Here is an 18,298-nt window from a genome sequence, read left to right as displayed (position 1 = left end):
GTCTTAAATCATCAGTCTTGTGCATCTGTGAAAACTTTTCACAGTGGAAAAGTTAATGCAGTATTTTACCTGTACTTCTAGCCTTCTACAACAAGGCTGGAGATTTAACCTGGGAAGCCCCTAAGTCCACATAAAATAGCATTTATATTTCCTTTTTGTGGGTTTTGAATTTCTCCTTATAGGTTAGACCTGATATAAAGGACACAGGAAAGACTTGTATTGAAATAATAATTGAAATATAAATTGAAAATACAAAATGAAAAATTTGTGTAGCTGTATATTTGAATAAAAGAATCAGAAAGTCAAATCAGTATTATGCTTAAGATAAGCATGAAATTTGGAAAATGTCAAATAGCTATAGTACTAAAAACAGTAATTCTAATAAAAATATTAAAAAATGTTTTTAAGAGCACAGTGACAGTGTCTCCACATACTTTCTGTTGTGTTTTTATGCATACGATCTGTATTAATGAGCTTGTAATTTTTAATATAAAGTTCTAGTAGTACTGAATTAATAGTAATTAAAATATGTGCTTTTTAAGCTTTTTTTGTTTTTTCGTAATATTTATCTTAGTATCTTCTTGTTGAGGTTACCATTATTCTTCCTTGATGCTTTGATTCGGTCAAAAATATATGAAACTCAGAATTCAGAGAGAATTGCTATTGTGCATGGAAACAGACAAAAATAGTTTCCTTTGCAACAGAAACCAGGTGCAAACACTCAAACAAGTTCCACTAACCCACCCACTTTCTTCAGTTATCAGTTCAAAAGCTCAGTGCTTAGGGGATTGTGTGGGTTTTGTTCAGTCAGTGCAAAGTTCCTAAATGACCCGAGGCTCTGGGCAGGTAAGTGTATGTGTACACCCTTGATTACCCTTAGCTGCTGTGAGCTGTGACAAATGAGATGCAAAAACCACTGCTATTTTTCAGATGACATCAGAAAAGTCTCTGAACTTTTCAAAACTATTCAGAAAATTACTGTCTTTAAAGTGGTTATTTTAAATTCAACAACATCCTTTTTTTTTTTAGTAAGCATCGTGTTGAAGCTAAACATTGGATTGCATTTACAATACTAAACTCATTGTTAAGTAAAGCACAAACAAATTGCATTATGGTGGTCTTACCTGCTTTGTTGTTTCATAGAGTGTTTGTTAGCTTTCACTTTTAGGATTGCCATTATTGATGGATCATTCAAAAGGTGTTATTTACCACTATGAATAAAAGATGTTTAGGTGTGTCTGCTGCTAGTGGAGGGAAGCCAGGATACAATTCTACAAAATTATAATGGCATATATCATAAGATCAAGTTCTCAGTCCCAGTTATGTCAGTTCCAAATTCAAAACTGGAAGCAAATATTTAATATGTAATAAACTGCATTGTTTATTTTATCATAGGTGTAGCACATAGAAGTGTGTAAAGATTAACCTCCTCCTATCTCACTCTGAAGTTAATCTGAGATTAGTCACTTGACTAATCTGAATGAAAAAAATCAAATTAGTTTAATATTCTCTTGGCATTCCAACTACACTAAGTTTTACCACAGAGAAAATAAGTCATTCTGTCAATTAATTCACTAGAGGTGAGATTAAAAGTTAAAGTTAATTTTATTGGTTATACTACTTTTCAAGAGTGTTTCACCTCCCTATCAAAAGCAGCCCTCAAAAAGAAACCATTATTGCTGTGGAAGTCACTATGTAAAAACTCCCAGAGACCAGAACTTGATAACCTTGTCAAAATGAGCTTAAAAGTTATTTGCCAATAAAAAACTTAAAACAAAGATTGTACAGCAAATAGTCCATCTATTGAATTTCAACATGCAATGAACTTTTGTGGTGTTGCATAAAGTGCTGGTGTCCTGAAAAGAAAAATGCCAGTTATGGGAAGAGATTGATTACTTGAGATATCTTCCCTTCAATATGCATTTATTGGTGTCTGTTTGAAATGCAGGGTGAAGTGTGTTATGTTTGGGCAGTTTTTTCTATCTTGGAGAGCTTCAGATGCCACACTCTGTGGCAAACCTACAGTACAAGCAGATGCACAGTCATAAAGATGCTGTGTTAAAGGACAAGTAGGAAATTAAAGATATTAAGTAGGAAATTTTAACATTCTGCATCTGACCAAGATAAAATAGCTTTTCCTTTCTGTAATGAAAATATTCTATTTTAGTGTAGAATGGATGATTTTACCATCAGGATAAGGTCAATGCCAATGTCTGACAAAGTAATGGAGACTCATGCCAGGTGCAGTCTCTCACCATTATATAAATGGCTATGGAAAGAGCCCAAGCACAGGGAGTGGGATGGAACAGCTTTGTTAATGCAAAAGAGCTAATGAGCTCAGAAAATACCCATTCACTTTGATCCTTGAATCTCAGGGTCCATTTGTTAATGTATTGAATAAGTGCTTTATGAAGGTGAAGAGGGAACAGAAAGTTTTTCTTTCCATGAAAAGAGAAAATTAAATACCTGAGAATTAGCATGTTGGGACAATTATTTTATTCTGACATAATAATGGAGAAATTGTTCATTTTTTAAAGAAAGATCTTTAATGGTACTTGCTCTGTTATTGTTTATTTGATTGTAGGGAATCGTTTGACACAGTTTAGGAGCCAAAAGGCTTCTCTCGAAGCATATCTGAAAGAAATAATATTACACATATCTTTGGCATGCTATACCACAGTTACATCTGAGTCCATAATGCAATTAGATCTCTGACTCTGTGTTACAGTGTGTTGATGATAGAGTGCACAAAAAATTGAAATGACACAATGTGGAAGATAAAGGTAAGATTAGCAGAAGGAAGAAATGATGACAGGAAACATTTATCTGCACTTTAATTGACTGCAGATTGAGTTTGTGTGGATAGGGCAGAAATCGGGATACTCTTGTTCAATATGAAACATGTCATTATGGTGACAGCACCTGTAAAATTATATTATATATCTTCACTTAATCTCCTAGTCTGTAAAAGCTTGCGTGGGTATTTAGCTTGTTTGTCTCTTGTACTCTTAGCACCGCCCTAGGCAGAACCAGCTGTTGGTCACCTCAAGGCTTGTTAAACTTTCTGCAAACTTATCTGGTTTACTTACTGGAAAAGTTCCACAGAGATCACTTCAGGTTACGTAAATAGCACATACCTGGTAGAGTAGAGATATTTCAGCTGCATACTGCAACCTTTCCTGAGCTCAGTGCTGTCATCACTGACTGGCCAGGCTGGTCAGTCTGTCTAGACTGGCAACTCTGAAGCCATTAAAAAAATATGATACTTGTTCCAAAAATAGAAAAGGTCTTTTGATTTTCATCACCTTCTTGCGTGCTTAGGACATCTTGAAAATCATGTTTGAAGTACCTATTGACAGGCAGACTTTAGGGAAATATTCTACACTCATTAAGACAATGGGTAGCATAGGCATCTGAGTAACTATTTCCCTCACTTCTCAAAAAGACAGGCACTCTCTTGGCTCATGCAGTTGTGACTCATAGTTTTCCATGTGTGTCCAGCTTACTGACAGTACTAGTTTGAACTGGGAAATTCACTTTTTGTATGTTGAGTTTTTTTGTTTTTTTTTTATGGAGGATCCTGACATCGGTTGCTCATGTATTAGCTAAAATTGCAACTGTTGTAGAGGGAATAACAGCAGAGGTGATGGTAGCATCCAGTAAAAACACGGATATGACATGATCTAGTGAAGTCTCAGATGGACAAAAAGGGATTTTCAACATTCTCAGTCACGGTTTAGAGCTTTCTGAGGGCACAGAAAAATGGCAGCCTTGCTTCCAATGGGCCAGGTGACATTAGAGTACACTCCATAATGCACATCTCTCAAAATGTATGGTCAAATAAGAAAGATGTATAGCAGAATAGCTGGATTAATTTTTGTGAGGAAAAATCAATGGAACATAATCACTGCAGTTTTAAAAAGTTATTTTCTTTGAACTGGCTTTTATTATGAAGGTATTGCCAGGAAAAGAAGATTTGTAACATAAGGTAGACCAGGAGGCATAGCAGAAGGGTGGAAGATGCAGTGCTGCTAAAATGAAAACTCACTGAGAATAAGAGAAAACCCTTTTTTGTCTCAATACACAAAATTAAGCACAATGTTTTTGTTGGATCAATGCCTAAGTAATGTAACTGCAAAGACATATGATTCACTTAAGTACATTAGTCAGGCAGACAAACTTATTTTGAAGCCTTCCATGTAGAAATTATGACAGTAATTGTAAGATAATTGTACCTGATTTTTAAAAAATATTTCATCTTTTTCACTGTATTTTCCACATCAAAATTTGCTTGGAAATATGATGTCCTCATGGTAATTGTGGTATAATATTGCACCTAGGCAGAGAAAATACAGCTGAGTTTTGACACTATGACTGGTATTTCTAACTGCTCACACCTGCATAGAGAATTTTTTATTTTTTTATATTATGTATATGTCTATGTGTTTATGCCATATCTATAAACACACAAAATAAATATTTATATTGACAAATATATGTTTTATATTTTAACAATATGGGAAGGTTAAAAAATTTAAGGATTAGAAAGATCTCTAATAATTAGATATAGATTCATGGAACCAGAGAAAATTACTTCTTTTGCAAAAGATGCTTAAACTCACATGTACTGCTCCAATGGACACGACTTCATTACAAATAACCTTGCAAAGTGATTTGCTATTTAGACCTCTTGCCATTACCTCAAAGTAATTCTGAGGCGAAAGATTATCTACATGTAATTTGCAGGATAGAGCCCTCAAAAAAATAAGTAAAAATCATTGAGTTTTCAAATTCAGATATTCAGAAAATCTTTTACTTCTTGTAAGACATTTTTTTTTTTTTTTTTAAGAATGTGTATAGTTTCTTAAAGTTCACTGTAATGGTGCACCAGCAATATTTGACATATTTCACATGCCTCATCACTGGCTGGGTCACACATTAGCTGACAGTGACTTGACTTCACAGTGGTAGGGTAATTTTGTGTGTCAAACGCAGAAACCATGATGTGAGAAACACACTTGGGAGTTATGATGAAAAGTAAGCTCTTTCTTAAGGTACTCTTCTAATATTTTCTTTTGTAGCCATAAAAAGAATTTAATAATAGAGGGTTTTTAGAATAGCTGGTTGACTTAAGATTCCAAAGGGTTCTCTAGTATTGTAGGATTGTCCTGAATTGCTTTCATCTGAGAGAACATCTGATTTTAGATCAAATAGATGTTTCTCAAAGGGATAAGGTTTCTATCAGGACGAGCATGTATAAAAGTCCATACCCCTTTACAAAAAAGCATGGAAAGGGAAATACACCTTTGATTCCCATGTAGGTGGGATGTAGGGTTCTTCAGTAGATGTAGGGCTTCACCTGTAACTGGCACTCATAATTTGTCTGAGCACAACTTCTGGAGCAGCTGGGGAAGGTAATATGTGAAAAAGTGCAAACTATCTTCTTGGTTTTCACAACTGTTGTACTCTGACATATCCCAGAGGTAGTAGCCCTTTTCTGAAAATTATGAAGGAGTACAGGCTCTTCACTCGGTTAAGCATCACAATTGGCACCAAAAAGTAGAACTAGCTTGTCCTTCACTCTCAATATTATTTAGTTCTGCATGAAAGTTGTGGATAATTGCATTTTATGACCAATCTTATTTTTGTATTTAACCTACAAGTAAATATCATTTAGGTAATGCGTTTTATAAGCTACAAGTAAATGCCATTTAAGCAGTGAGGATTATTTTAGTACTCTTATGAGTACAAGAAATGATTCACTGAGTTACCATATTTTATGTTCCTGTGCTGAAAAAGATATTTATGGATTTTTTTTCTCCGTTTCCTCCATCCTACTCTTGCAAGGGTTCCAGTTCAGTTGTAAAAGTTCAGCATAAGCTAATTTGGAGCTGATTAAATGCTTAGGAGCAATCTGAGTGTGCTTGCATAGAATTACCATTAGCATGCCAGCTATAGTTATTTTGAAACAAGCTCAGATGGCTTCATGTCCCCACAGAGGGTGGAGATTTAAACTTTGAAATAAAAAAGACATAAAGATCTTCTTAAAATAGAGGCTGGGCATACCAGCAGTGCTCTGGGGGAAGTGAGTAAGGGACAGTTACACATAGGAGTCATCATACTTCTAAATTTGAGCAATGTGTTTTTACTTTGGGGGAGTTTCATTCATACATTTCAGAGCATGGAAAGGGTCACCAGTTTCTATGTAGGGCCTGATTGTGCACTCCTTTTGCATCCAATATGCTGCTCAAGTTGAGGTTTGTGGAGCTGTAGGTGTGGGGGGAAGAGATGCAGAGAGCGTAAGATCTGCCAACAACATGTGAAGAAAATTGAGCTGTGTGTCAAACTAATAAACTTTAATAATTCAGTATTAAGGACCATGTTCTGACTACCTTTCTGGTTTTTGAAGGATGACACTATTAGTTAGGGGGTAAAAACCAAGTGCAGTCAGAATCTGGAGCTGACTGGTAATTAAATTTGACTAGAAACTATAAAAATAGTTGGCAGAGTGACATGAGGATGTGCTGTATAATGTCATTTTTAATGCATCATTGTAACTTGACACTAGTCTTTCAGTGTAACAATAATTAACATCTCTTGACTGTTTGTATTTGGCTTACAGTATGTCTCAATGTTATGTGTTGGGAATTGTTAAAAGTGCATGATTGTGCTGTTTCTGTTAAAATTGTTTCTAATTAATAACTTCACTGTCCAGTGTTCTTTCAATAAGGGTACCTAATACAATATTTACATTATTTTAGGTATAAAGAAACTGGCTTTTCAACCAAACTGAATGATGCATCTCAATATACTACAAGAGCATATGCATCTGTGTATATTTATGTATGTATACACATGCATATTTTTTATTGGTTTAGACAAAGTCTCTCACTTCTTTCCTATTAATCTTGAGCTTCTCAAATCTCAGGCATCTAGAAGGAGGCATGACTTTTTCCTGGAACTTATAAATCTCAGTGTTAATTAAGGTACACTCTTATTGTCATATTCATTAGAACTTCCTCTCTCCCCCAAATTCAGCATGTTAAATAACTTTAAATAAAGTCTAATGGCTAACAGATGCCAGCTAATGCAGGATTTTTCTACCAGCACAAGTGGCTTAGTGAGTCAAGTGACTGTCATTTTATCCCCTTGATCCTCAGATTTGTAACCACTACATTACATAAGTGTTCTTTTCTTCTTCTGATTCTGCACTAGAAAGTGCTCACTTATTTTTCATCATTGTATTCTAAGTATCTGCTATTGTTTCATGCCAGGAAAAACACACTGACCTTTGTGAGTCCTTGGGCTGACTCAGCAATCACTTTTCATTTGTTCAGTTGCATAATAGCTAAACTTCTACTGTTTTTCTAAAATTTCCCTCTCAAGTGAGAAAGAAGTTGCTTTCAATCAAGTTTGAAGTTCAACAATAAAAATGCAAGAATTTTTTCAGGTTGTTAATTTATTAATTGGATGATTTATCTATCTTATAAGAGTTTCAATAACTAGAGAAGAAATAAACTCTGAAGAAGAAATAATTCCAGTGGTTTTTCTGTAAGGTTTAGTCTCACACTTCAAATACTATTCTTAAAATATATTTGCAGAATAAATTAAGTAAAGTTGATATTAACTTTTTGAATAATAATGATACTTTCAGTGTAATATACAAATCTTAATAGAAATGCATATAAAAATATATTTTATAACTTAGTGCTATCAAATAGCCAAAATAGATTAGGTATCGTGACAGGATTTGTGTGGGCTTTCTCCTTTGAAAGGATGCTTCTGGCTCTGAATTTCAAACATTACCTTTTGTAGAACATGGAAAAAAATAATTTTTATTTTTTTTAAATGAAAGCCAGATAACTGTATGTCTGTCTCACATTCAGTTCAATTGGTAGGGAAGGGCTTTTAAGAGAGTGGTTTATGTTTTGCTGTCTTTTGTTTGGAGTTTGGTTTTGGTTTGGGGGTTTTGGGTTTGTTTTTACTGTCAGTCTTTGCTGAGAAGTTTCTGATACCATTGTTAAAAGTGAACTGTTCTTTGAAGGGAGTTTTGACAAAATCTCCAGTTTGAAAAAGAAACTGGAAAAGTGCAAAGTTGCTGGGAGGGGAGTGCCTTCCTCCCTGTTGCCTGAGAAAAAATGATTTTTAAAATACAGCAAAAAAATCTTTTATAGAAAAACTGATGATAGCATGGTAGACTAAAAAAACCTTACTTTGGTCTGAAAGTAGTACAGTGCTATACAGTAAAATACTGTATTTACTGAATTTGAGTTGCTTGAGTATTTCTTCCGTTGTTTTCCAAGCATCATTCTAAATAGGCTTTTCTGTTTGGTCCTGACTTGAATAATGTGAATGGTACCCATTATTGAAAGGTAGTCTGTATTTGTACTAATACAGAGAATGCCAGTTTAGAAATGAGCCTGATTGCATGGTTCATTTTGTTCTCCTTTGTAGAGCCAGGCTGCGGCCCACTACAAAGGCACTAAACATGCCAAGAAGCTCAAAGCACTGGAAGCCATGAAAAATAAGCAGAAATCTCTTACTCCCAAGGACAGCGCAAAGACTACCTTCACTTCCATCACTACCAATACCATCAATACCAGCTCTGACAAAACAGGTTAAGCGACAATCTTTGTTGGTTTCCTTTGTTTGGGTTTGGGTTTTTTCCTTGGTTTCGTTTGTTTTTTGGTTTCTGTTTCGTTTGGGGTTTTTTTGTTTGGTTGTTTTGTTTGTTTTTTTTTTAAATTTTGGTTTGTTGTTGTTTTTCTTTTTTTTTTTTCTTTTTTTGTTTAATCCCATGTCTGTTTGGTTATGTGCTTGCTGCATTGATTCATGCTCGCTCCATCTTTCTGTGTGATGTTGATTTCTTTTAGTCCTTTCAGTAGGCTGGTGAGAGTATGACATAATGTAACTGCTTTCTCTTAGTGAAAAGAGGCTTCTCACTCTTTTAGGGTAGAATGCAATACACATGACCTAATTAATTTTTATGGTGGCTAACCTATTACTTATTACTGATCTAAACTTCCTAGTCTATGTGCAGTATGTGTCTATAAATCATTACATATTACAAAGTAACAAATTGAACTATTTGTGTCTGGAAGCCTCTTACAAACACATTGTTAGTAAAAACCTAATTTTCATAAATTTTCAAACATTGCATTATTTTTTTTAAATGGCTGTTGCATGATTTTGAGCTGGGAAATAGCCGCATAACCTCTATTCCCCACAATCAGGTAAGTGCTTTTGATGCCAATTATTCTGCTTAAGTGAGTCTTCAACCTGAAATAATATCCTTTAAATTGTTGTGTGGGTAAAAGGTACTCCTTCGCAAATAAAATCTATGTGAGGTAAAGTCAAAAGGATTTGATTAAGGTTGCCTTTCAAATATGTGGCTATTGCAGTGGAAATTTTGAAGGAAGGTTTTAAGTTCACTGACTGGTAGCCTAGTATCTCACAAGGTATGACTGTTCATGTGTATGAAGTGATACAGCTTGTACATTTACTCATGATCAACCCCTTCCCCCCCCCCCAGAAAAGCCATTAAGAGCCACTGCAGAAAAAAAACCCCAAACTGTGAAACAACAGAGACCTTTCTAACTGATGCTGAAAATTGCTCATTTGGAACCACTTCTGATGCATTATGCTTAGCACAGTAAATGGATGTGAGCTAACCTGTTATGTAATAACAAAGCAGTACCTTGCAGATGTGTGCAGATCTATTGCTTAAGATACATCTTTTGCTTTATTTGTCACAGACAGGTACCTCTATGTCTATCTCTATCTCTACGTAATCTTTGTTGCAGCCCTATGTAGACAGCATATGTTTTTATGGAGATTTGTATCTTAATAATACTATTGCTTTAAAAAGCAATTGTTACACTATTTTTGTATTTTTTATTTTAAAAAATATATACTTTTTTTTCTATGATAAAATGAATGAAGTATGGGACAATAGGAACAATGTCAAAAGTTATTAAAAAAAAAAAAAAGAAAAATTTCTAAGTGCATAAACACCTTTAAAAATTTCTCCTGCTGTTACCAGTTAGTGTGTTGAGAACAGAAAGGGGGTGTTGTATGGGAAGAGTGATTTATTGTTTACGAAATATGATGTAGTGATTGGAGAAAATATCTGAAGAGAAAAGCTTTAAAATGTATTATTCAAAAGCTTTATCTTATGCTGTGTAAATCTGAAGGATTTTCCGAGGTGCCTGAAAACCAGCCTGAGTCTTTCCATCAGGCTTTGAATTAGAACCCTGACAAGATGTATGAACTGTCTTGTCTCCAAGGTCAGTAGTATAAATCAGTTTTTATATTGGCAAAAGTAAGAAAACATCTGAAGTCCAGTTGCACACAAAAGACGTGGCCTATGAAGGCATTTCCCCAGCTTTACACACTGGTAGTGACTACCTGGATTAATTTTATAGAATGTGAGTATACATTTATGTACGTATCTATGTATACAAATATATGTATTCTATATTAGAAGTGCTGACCTCAATGGCATTCTAAAAGACACGTACTGATATCAGTTGACCAACAGCCCAAAATCTGACAGTTTCACAAAATACTGAGACCCATATTCAACTGCTGGTAAAAGCTTTATTCAACCACTGGCATTCAAAGAAAGGTGGTCAGTTCTGTCCAAATGTAAATACAGTTATTGCAGGTCAGCGTTTAGGGACTGGCAGTAGAATAGCATCCTTGGTGTGGAATCAGCCATGTATGTGTAGCAGGATGAAATAAAAAAAGGAAGGAAAAAAAAAGATAATTTTGTGTAGTTGAAAGGATGACATTTTCTATTAAGCATGACAGGTTAAAAATTTCATAAATCAGATTTTTCTTCATTTCCAATTGTTCTGTGTCTTATATTTGCTTGATAGAAATTTTAAGGACAAATTTATTTTTGAAAGCCAGACTAACATCAGAATATACTGCACTGCGTGAGTTTGGATATTTGTAAATGCTTACTATAAAAGTAAAATATTCTGATAGTAATAGGTAGTTCTAAAGCAATAATTGTACCAATTTATATAATTCATTAAGTAATATTTCATAATTTGAAGTAAGTTCTGTTACAAAGTCCCTGCACTTGTGATCATTTGAAACAAAAGATTTTTATACAGCATTTTAAAGCTCTTGAAGATTAATACTTGGTCCCAAATACATTGAGGATAGGGCCATGTTCACATCACCTCCTATATGTCATGTACAGCAGTGGTTAAATGGTGTATTACATGTCAGTCACAGCACATTGGTCAGGATTTCAGTTCACTGGTTCTGTGTACCCTTAGCAGCTCCAGCAAACAGAATGTCATCAGAAAATCTACAGTGCTGTGCAATGAAGACTGGGAAAAGAACCACACAGTAAACAAACAGATTCAAGACCCAGAGCAGCAAATTTTTTATGTTGCATATTCTGGAACTGTTTTGTTAAACGTGGTGCCAGGATGTGTCATTGCAATAAATAATGGAAATTGTACAACCCACAATGCAAGCAAACTCCTTAAAACCTTTCACAAATTATTCCTGATGGTGTTAATGTGTTAACTATGTTTTAATGAGAAAACATAAAATATGGCATCATTTTGATCATTCTGTGAAAGTCGCTATTTTTTTTTACCTCTTTAAACAAACTTTTAGAATTACTAGAAGTCTTGAGTTTGAGAACTCTTGGGGAGAGTGAAATATAATGAAGAAATATTCTGGCAGTTGCATAATGCATAACGCCATTCTCACCATGTGAAAACTTTCTTATTGATTCTATTATTTAAAAGCCTTCTTTTGTCTGTATGTACCATTTGTTAGGTGATACCTGTAGTCCCTCTGGGCAGAAAAACAAGAAGCATGACTGCTCCAAAGACAAGCCCACTTCATGGCAGAATGCAAGCCAGATTTCAGTATTTCTCAATTCTCCATTTCAGGCTTGACTATAAAAATTCATATTTTCACTATATATTAATATACATGCAGACATAATCCGTGGCATGAAGCTGTTAAATATCCTTGATAGCTTTACAAATTGTGTGTGTTCCCCCCCATCTGCAAAGGTGTATCTTTCTCATAAAGGTGTTTCTCACCCTGCACTTTGGCAGTAAGAACAGACAGTTTATGATCACCTTTCAGAATATATTTAGATAGAATTTGTTATATTAGCCTAAATATATGTCCTGTCCAGTAAAGTCGTTATCCTGCACTTGAATTTTTTTATTCTGGAGTGTCCAAGATTATATCCACGCAAAATTATATGCCTAATTATACCTAAATATTCATCCTTTCCAAAGTTATTTGAAGTTAAAAAGGATTTGCTATGACCGCATGGTCATGAATTAGGACCTGAAGATTTGAGCTATTTTTAGTTATTTATTTAATCAGCAGAGAACTCGGTGTGTGTAGTATCAGTTGCTAGAATGGAGAAGAAGGAATACACCTTTCCAGTGGGGAAAAACATGTAATTGGGAGCCATCACCATAGCAAAGTTTTTAATCATAATGTTGCTCTTGAATGTTGTACACTGTGTCCTCAATCTGATGCACTTAAATGCAATGAACAGGTCCTGAAAAACAGAAAAAAATGTGGTGAACAGAAAAAGTGTGTATCTGGGCCAAAGCCCAGACAAGATCATCTATCATTAGTAAAGCCATAACAGCTAAAAGACCCCCATGCTGTCAGAGAACAAAATAATGGTGCCTGTCCTAAAGAGCTTACAGCCTACGCATAAGATGAAAAACAACTTAGAGAGACAGATACTCTAAATGTAATAGACAGGTGTTTCAAGAGAGCAATAGCATAAATATGTTCAGGTGATAAAGGTATCACAAGAAATGGAAATGCTGAAGGATGGATTAGAAGGAAAAGGAGGAGAAATTCTTTTCAGATATTGTACGTATGTGTGGGTAACAGCATAGGAGAAAGCATTATTTTTTTTATTTTTCTTCCACTGGCACATATGAAGATTCCTCTCTGTGAAAAAAAAAATTTAGTCGCACTGCCCCTTTCCAGGTTTTTTTGTTTTGTTTTGTTTCGTTTTATCTAAGAAGTTATAGGATATTACTGCCTGGCAGGTGAAACACTTTCAGTCCAGATGGGTTAATACTGGGAGGGCAGATTGAGTGGGAGAGAGCAGTTAGTCTGGAAGGGTCTTGAGTTTAAAAGAAGAAGGCAGGAAACGAAAAAAGAAATTGGAAATTATGTGGAAAGTCAGGGTAAGCTTTGAAGGACACAGAAAGGAAGATGGCATAAAATGAAGAGGTTCAGGAAGATTCGGTTAGAGTCTGGTACCCAGAAAAAACACAGGATCACAGAATCTTTGCATGTCTGTGAAGAGACCTCAAAAGGGACATCTGGAGCCTGACAAGGTCACTGTTACAGGTCAGAGCAGAGTCAGCTAGAGCAGAATGCTCAGTATGTTTTTCATTTGAGTTTTTAATATCTTCACAACTTTTTGCTGAAATTTTTGTAGTAAAATGCTACATTGTAGTATTTTAATCACCCTCAGAGTAAAGAAGAGTAAATAAGTTTTTGTTGCATATAAGTCCAATCTCCTATATTTCAGTTTGTGCCTATTGTGTCTTGCCCTGTCACTGGGGACCACTGAAGAGCTTCTGGCTCTGTCTTTTTTTTTAACCCTGACCCTGCATTTATACACACTGCTGGATTATGTTTCAAGTGGTGTCTATCAGGATCCCAGGTCTTTCTCTACAAAGCTGCTTTCCAGGCAGTCAGTCAGTCCACAACCCAGATTTGTGTGTAGGGTAATTTCTTCCCAGCTGTAGGACTTTTCCATTTCCCTTTACTGAACTTTAAGGGACTTCTGTTGCCCCAGTTCTTCAGCCTGTCCAGGTCCCTCTATCCATCTATCCCTCTATACCTTATCCTTCTATCCCTCTCTCTGCAGCACACCTTTCTGAGGTGTCAGGCATTCTTTGAAGTTATTTCTCATCATCAAACTTGATGGGGGTGCACTCTGTCCCATTATCTAGGTCAGTAGTGAAGACTTCAAACAATATTGGCACCAACATCAGTTCCTGGAGGACTCCACTAGTGACTGCCCTCCAACTTTGTGTTGGTGACCACAGCCCTTTCTGAGCCTTGTTTGACTTTTTGCTAAAATGAGAACTAAGAAACTGGGAGAAAAAAAAAAAGAGTAAGTTTAAAGAAAGGAACTGAAATGGAAATGAGTAAAGCTTTTCCAAATATCTAAATTCTTCTAATGAGTGTCTTTAATAGGTTTGAACTAGTTTCGTAGCAGGCGAATCACACGTTAATTTATGTAACATGCATTGCTGCTACAAGATTTATTTTACAAGCAATTAAAATTACAGGATCCTTGGTGGGACCTGGTTTAAGTACAGAGGTCTTTTCTAGCTCTTTAAATTGTTTCTTCATGTCTTTGTGTTGAAATACCTGACAAATTCAGGGTTCTTATTTTCAGACCTGTTTTATTATTTTAAAGTGCACGTCATGCCTTGTTATATACTATGTTGTCTTTTCTAATAATTCCATAGTGCATTTTGTTACCTTTGCAATATTTAACTTGGCTTCTGTGGGATGAATCATCAGTCTGCAGACCCTGGGAGTAAAAGCTAATTCAAATCTGCTGCCTTAGCATGAGTTTACACTGGAGATGGACTTGGTCTACAGATATGTAGAGAGCAGTGGTGTCACACAGTATGCAGGTTTTCTTACACCATTACTGAGATGGAGAGCTTGGCTTCATATGGAAGGAGTGTTTCAACAGAATTAAATCTACTTAGCTGCTCTGACTGTTCATCTGTATTCCTGGTCTTATCGACTAGATGAGGGGGAGGAGGGCAGGCAGAGGTTATTAAGTAACCTCTTGAGAGCCTAAGTGAAATTTCTTTTACCAGCTGTAGACATAGATATTGATGCTAATTCCACTGGCTTCTCCTTCATGTGAGAGAAAGTCATGTCAATGAAGTCTGGGGCACAATTAATCTGATTCTAAAGTAAAAATCTATAATAAATGATATGAATGGTGAAGACCTTAGAAAAAGTGTAAAAAATGTCTCTGGTAGCTAGGTCAGATATACGCTTCTATGCTCAATACCAAAAGTTAGCTGAGACAAATTCCAGCCTCAGTGAACAAATTGTCCATTCTTTCAATGTGTCACACTCACAGGTTTTATTTAAGTGAATTTTGCTCTGTAAGAATTTTGATGCTCAACATTCAAAATCTGTGTTGCGTTAGTTAATTCTGAATGATCATGTAAAAATGACATCATTGCTGTCTGCAAGTGGGAATTTTTATATGCTTTTGAATAGCTTTTAGATTTCCTACAGATGTCAGGAGAGTTTCCTGATTTTTTGGTGTTTGCTTTTTAAAACACAAACTTTTTTCTGATCTAATCTTTTAGACATGGAAGAAAAATTATTGCTTAAAAAGGGTACAGTGCAGGAGTATGAGTAGCTTAGTATTAAAATTTTAACTTCATCTATCCCATCTTACAATCAAAAATAGGTGTCCTTGTGAACATATCCTATTAAAACATTGTGTTTCTTTCACGTTTCATGTAAGGAGTCAAGGGACTTTTTGCTAGTAGTCAGTATGTGCTGCTTTATTTAAGATTCAAAACTTATGCTTTAAGATGTAGGAAAAAGTTTTCAGACTTAGGGCTCACGTGAAAGCTTGGCCACATGAATCTTCAAAGAAAGCCAACATAATTGGCTATTACTACAGCAGTTTAAGTTTTCAAATATTAAGAAACATTCTTGTAATATACATAAAAGAATATGTTTCTGCATATTTGTTTTCATTTTTATCCATATCTGTTCAATACAGGTAGTAAACTCATTTCCTTCTGTATCATGGATTAGCACACCTTGCTTGATTTCTTTCTATTACTTAGATAGTCAAAGCCCTGTGTAAGTTAGCTCTGTATTTAGAGGTATTTGTGCAGTTCCTGGTTCATCTTCAGAACCTGTACTAGAAAGGAACTCCGATTTGAAAATGAAAATCAGTTTCCCTTTTATCTCTACTTTCATTTTATTTCCACTTTCATTTTATCTCCCTTCCAAATACGCTTTGAGCTTTTTTTCTTTTTTTATTACAAACATGTTTTGGTAGTGACCAATCTCTAAGGCTTATGCAGGTTTCCATATATTAGGAATTATTGGATTATTTGTAGTGCTGCTTCGTGTAGCTGCCTAATTTTATCACCTACTCTTCAAGGTATTTGTTTAATCTTTTGCTCTTAATAACAGACTACTCTACCTTTTTTAAAGAAACCTGAGGAAGAGCTACTTCTGTACCTATGTCATAAACATACTTATTAATTAAAAGTGCCACTGCCTGTTTTTAGCATCTTTATAGACAGCAGATGTAAATAAAGGAACTCCTACTTCTAATAGCAATGCAAATTTAAACTGTATTTATAATTCAAAAGTTTTTATAGTATTAAAAATCTGCTAGTAGATGCAGAAACTATTTACTGTATGACCTTAGTGTGTGATTTACTGGTACATCTTAGGCTGTGGATTCCCTTGTATCTGTAATCATTATATTAAGGATGTTTAATCTGAGAAGACAATTTAGTGCAGCCTGTTTGTGTAACTTAGCTGGTGTTTTGTTTCTATATGCTTTATTATATCAGAAACTGTGCTTTTGTTTTGGCAAATGATTTCTCCAGATCATTTCAGCTTTGCTTAGGGCACAGCAGAATTAATCAGGCTAATTCTGGGCTTAAGTTTATGAGATCATGGTTGTAAATTGATTTCCTCTGCAAGTCAATGTTTTAATACATGTCAAAACAGAACAATGACCTTAAAGCTTGTATTTGTAAGGATTTTTGCTTCATATTAACTTGTTTGACATATTTTGGGTGGTCCATTGTCGCAAGAGGGCTGACACACGACCAATGTGATCAGTCAGAATCCGCTTTTATTTAGAGCATCAAGCATATTTATACCTTTTACACTAAACTTATGACATTACATCATTGATAAATGGTTACAAAAGCTTAATTCACTACTGGTTACATGTTAAACATTCTCTACCTCTTGCAGTTTTCTTGTTCTATTCTCAGAACATCTTACTTCAGTGATCACAATGCTCTTCTCTGTTTTACTTCATTCCGGGGCTTTCCAGATAGCTCAAGGTGGATACATTCTGTCAAGGCCAGTGCTGACGCGAGTCCTTGCAACTTTGGCTAAGCTTACTTAGCATTAGTGAAACCCAGGCCTTGTAGTGGCAAAGCCCAATCTCCCACAGTCCATTCCAAAGTTGCAAACGAGAAATAATAAAGGAGGAGTAAATGCTCGGTAATTAGTACAACATAGATGGATTTTAGAGCCAGCTATAGGACTTAATGGCCCACTTCCATCACCCAGTTCTGAAAGTTCAACTTTGTCTTTTCTAATTTTATTTGAATAAAAATCTTTTAAAACCTCTATAGCCTGAAAGAAATGTTCTTATTTTCTGATTCTCATAATTTGCTTGGAAAGTAGAGATTAGTAATTCACTGCCATCAATTTTCTTAATCCCATGCTTGGAAAATTCAAACCAAACCAGTAACATTTTAACCACAGCCTAACATCTTTCACTTTAAATCACCTATACTTTGACTTTTCCATACTTCAGATAATCTGTAGCTAACTGCAACAGAAAATGTTATCAGCATTCCACAGACTGCTGTACCAGTTTTGAATTAGAGCTCAGTGGTAATTTGGAAGATAATAGCTTCTCTTTTGACCTCTGTGTAGAACTAGGGCTTTTTCTTTCTTTCAGAGTGTCACTAAACGGTGATATAAAAATTACAGTAATTTATGTGTGCCTTAATTGATCCTGAATGTACAATAAAATCCTTCTTTGCTTGCATCTACATGAACTGAGAGCTTCGTCATATGAACACCATGTGTTTTCTGTGGGCCCAGCTGCTTCTGATTGGGATTGCCTTGACAACAATTTAGTGCTTTAGGAATCCTGCAGATAGAAACTGCTGTCAGTCACAGCATCTGTATCAGCCTGTTGAATTAGCATGGAAGTCCTATAGTAATAATGGCAGTGTTTGTAGGTCTGAAAAGTATTTTCTATTGAAATATTATATAGGGTCATACAAAGTATCTCAGGGAAGTGTCAGCTTAGTTGCTGCATGCTCATAGTTGTAACTAGAAATATCTGTATTACTCTAAAAACTGGCTCAAGAACTGTAGTATGTATCTGCTTAATGACTAATTCTTCATTGTGTGTTTTGGGTTTTTTTATTTTTATGTTGGGAATGACATTGACACTAGTTAGTCAGATGGGTCTGAAGGCTCTACAGTTCTAAACACTGGGATATAA

The 18,298-nt window shown here is 35.2% G+C and overlaps 1 protein-coding gene across 2 annotated transcripts in view; it reads left to right on the top strand.

The window, feature by feature from the left end:
- The window catches only part of LOC103538040 (zinc finger protein 385D), a 154,315-nt gene that overhangs the window by 84,171 nt on the left and 51,846 nt on the right, over positions 1 to 18,298 (top strand). For both annotated transcript variants that reach the window (XM_008504338.2, XM_030445216.1), the window contains exon 4: positions 8,455 to 8,617. In XM_008504338.2, the coding sequence (XP_008502560.2) occupies positions 8,455 to 8,617 (163 nt within the window). The remainder of the gene's footprint in view (positions 1 to 8,454; positions 8,618 to 18,298) is intronic.

This window comes from Calypte anna, chromosome 2 (genome assembly GCF_003957555.1).
Source record: "Calypte anna isolate BGI_N300 chromosome 2, bCalAnn1_v1.p, whole genome shotgun sequence".
In the NCBI taxonomy this organism is placed as follows: Eukaryota; Metazoa; Chordata; class Aves; order Apodiformes; family Trochilidae; genus Calypte; species Calypte anna.
Note: the sequence above shows the minus strand (reverse complement) of the source record. Positions and strands in the feature narration are given on the sequence as shown.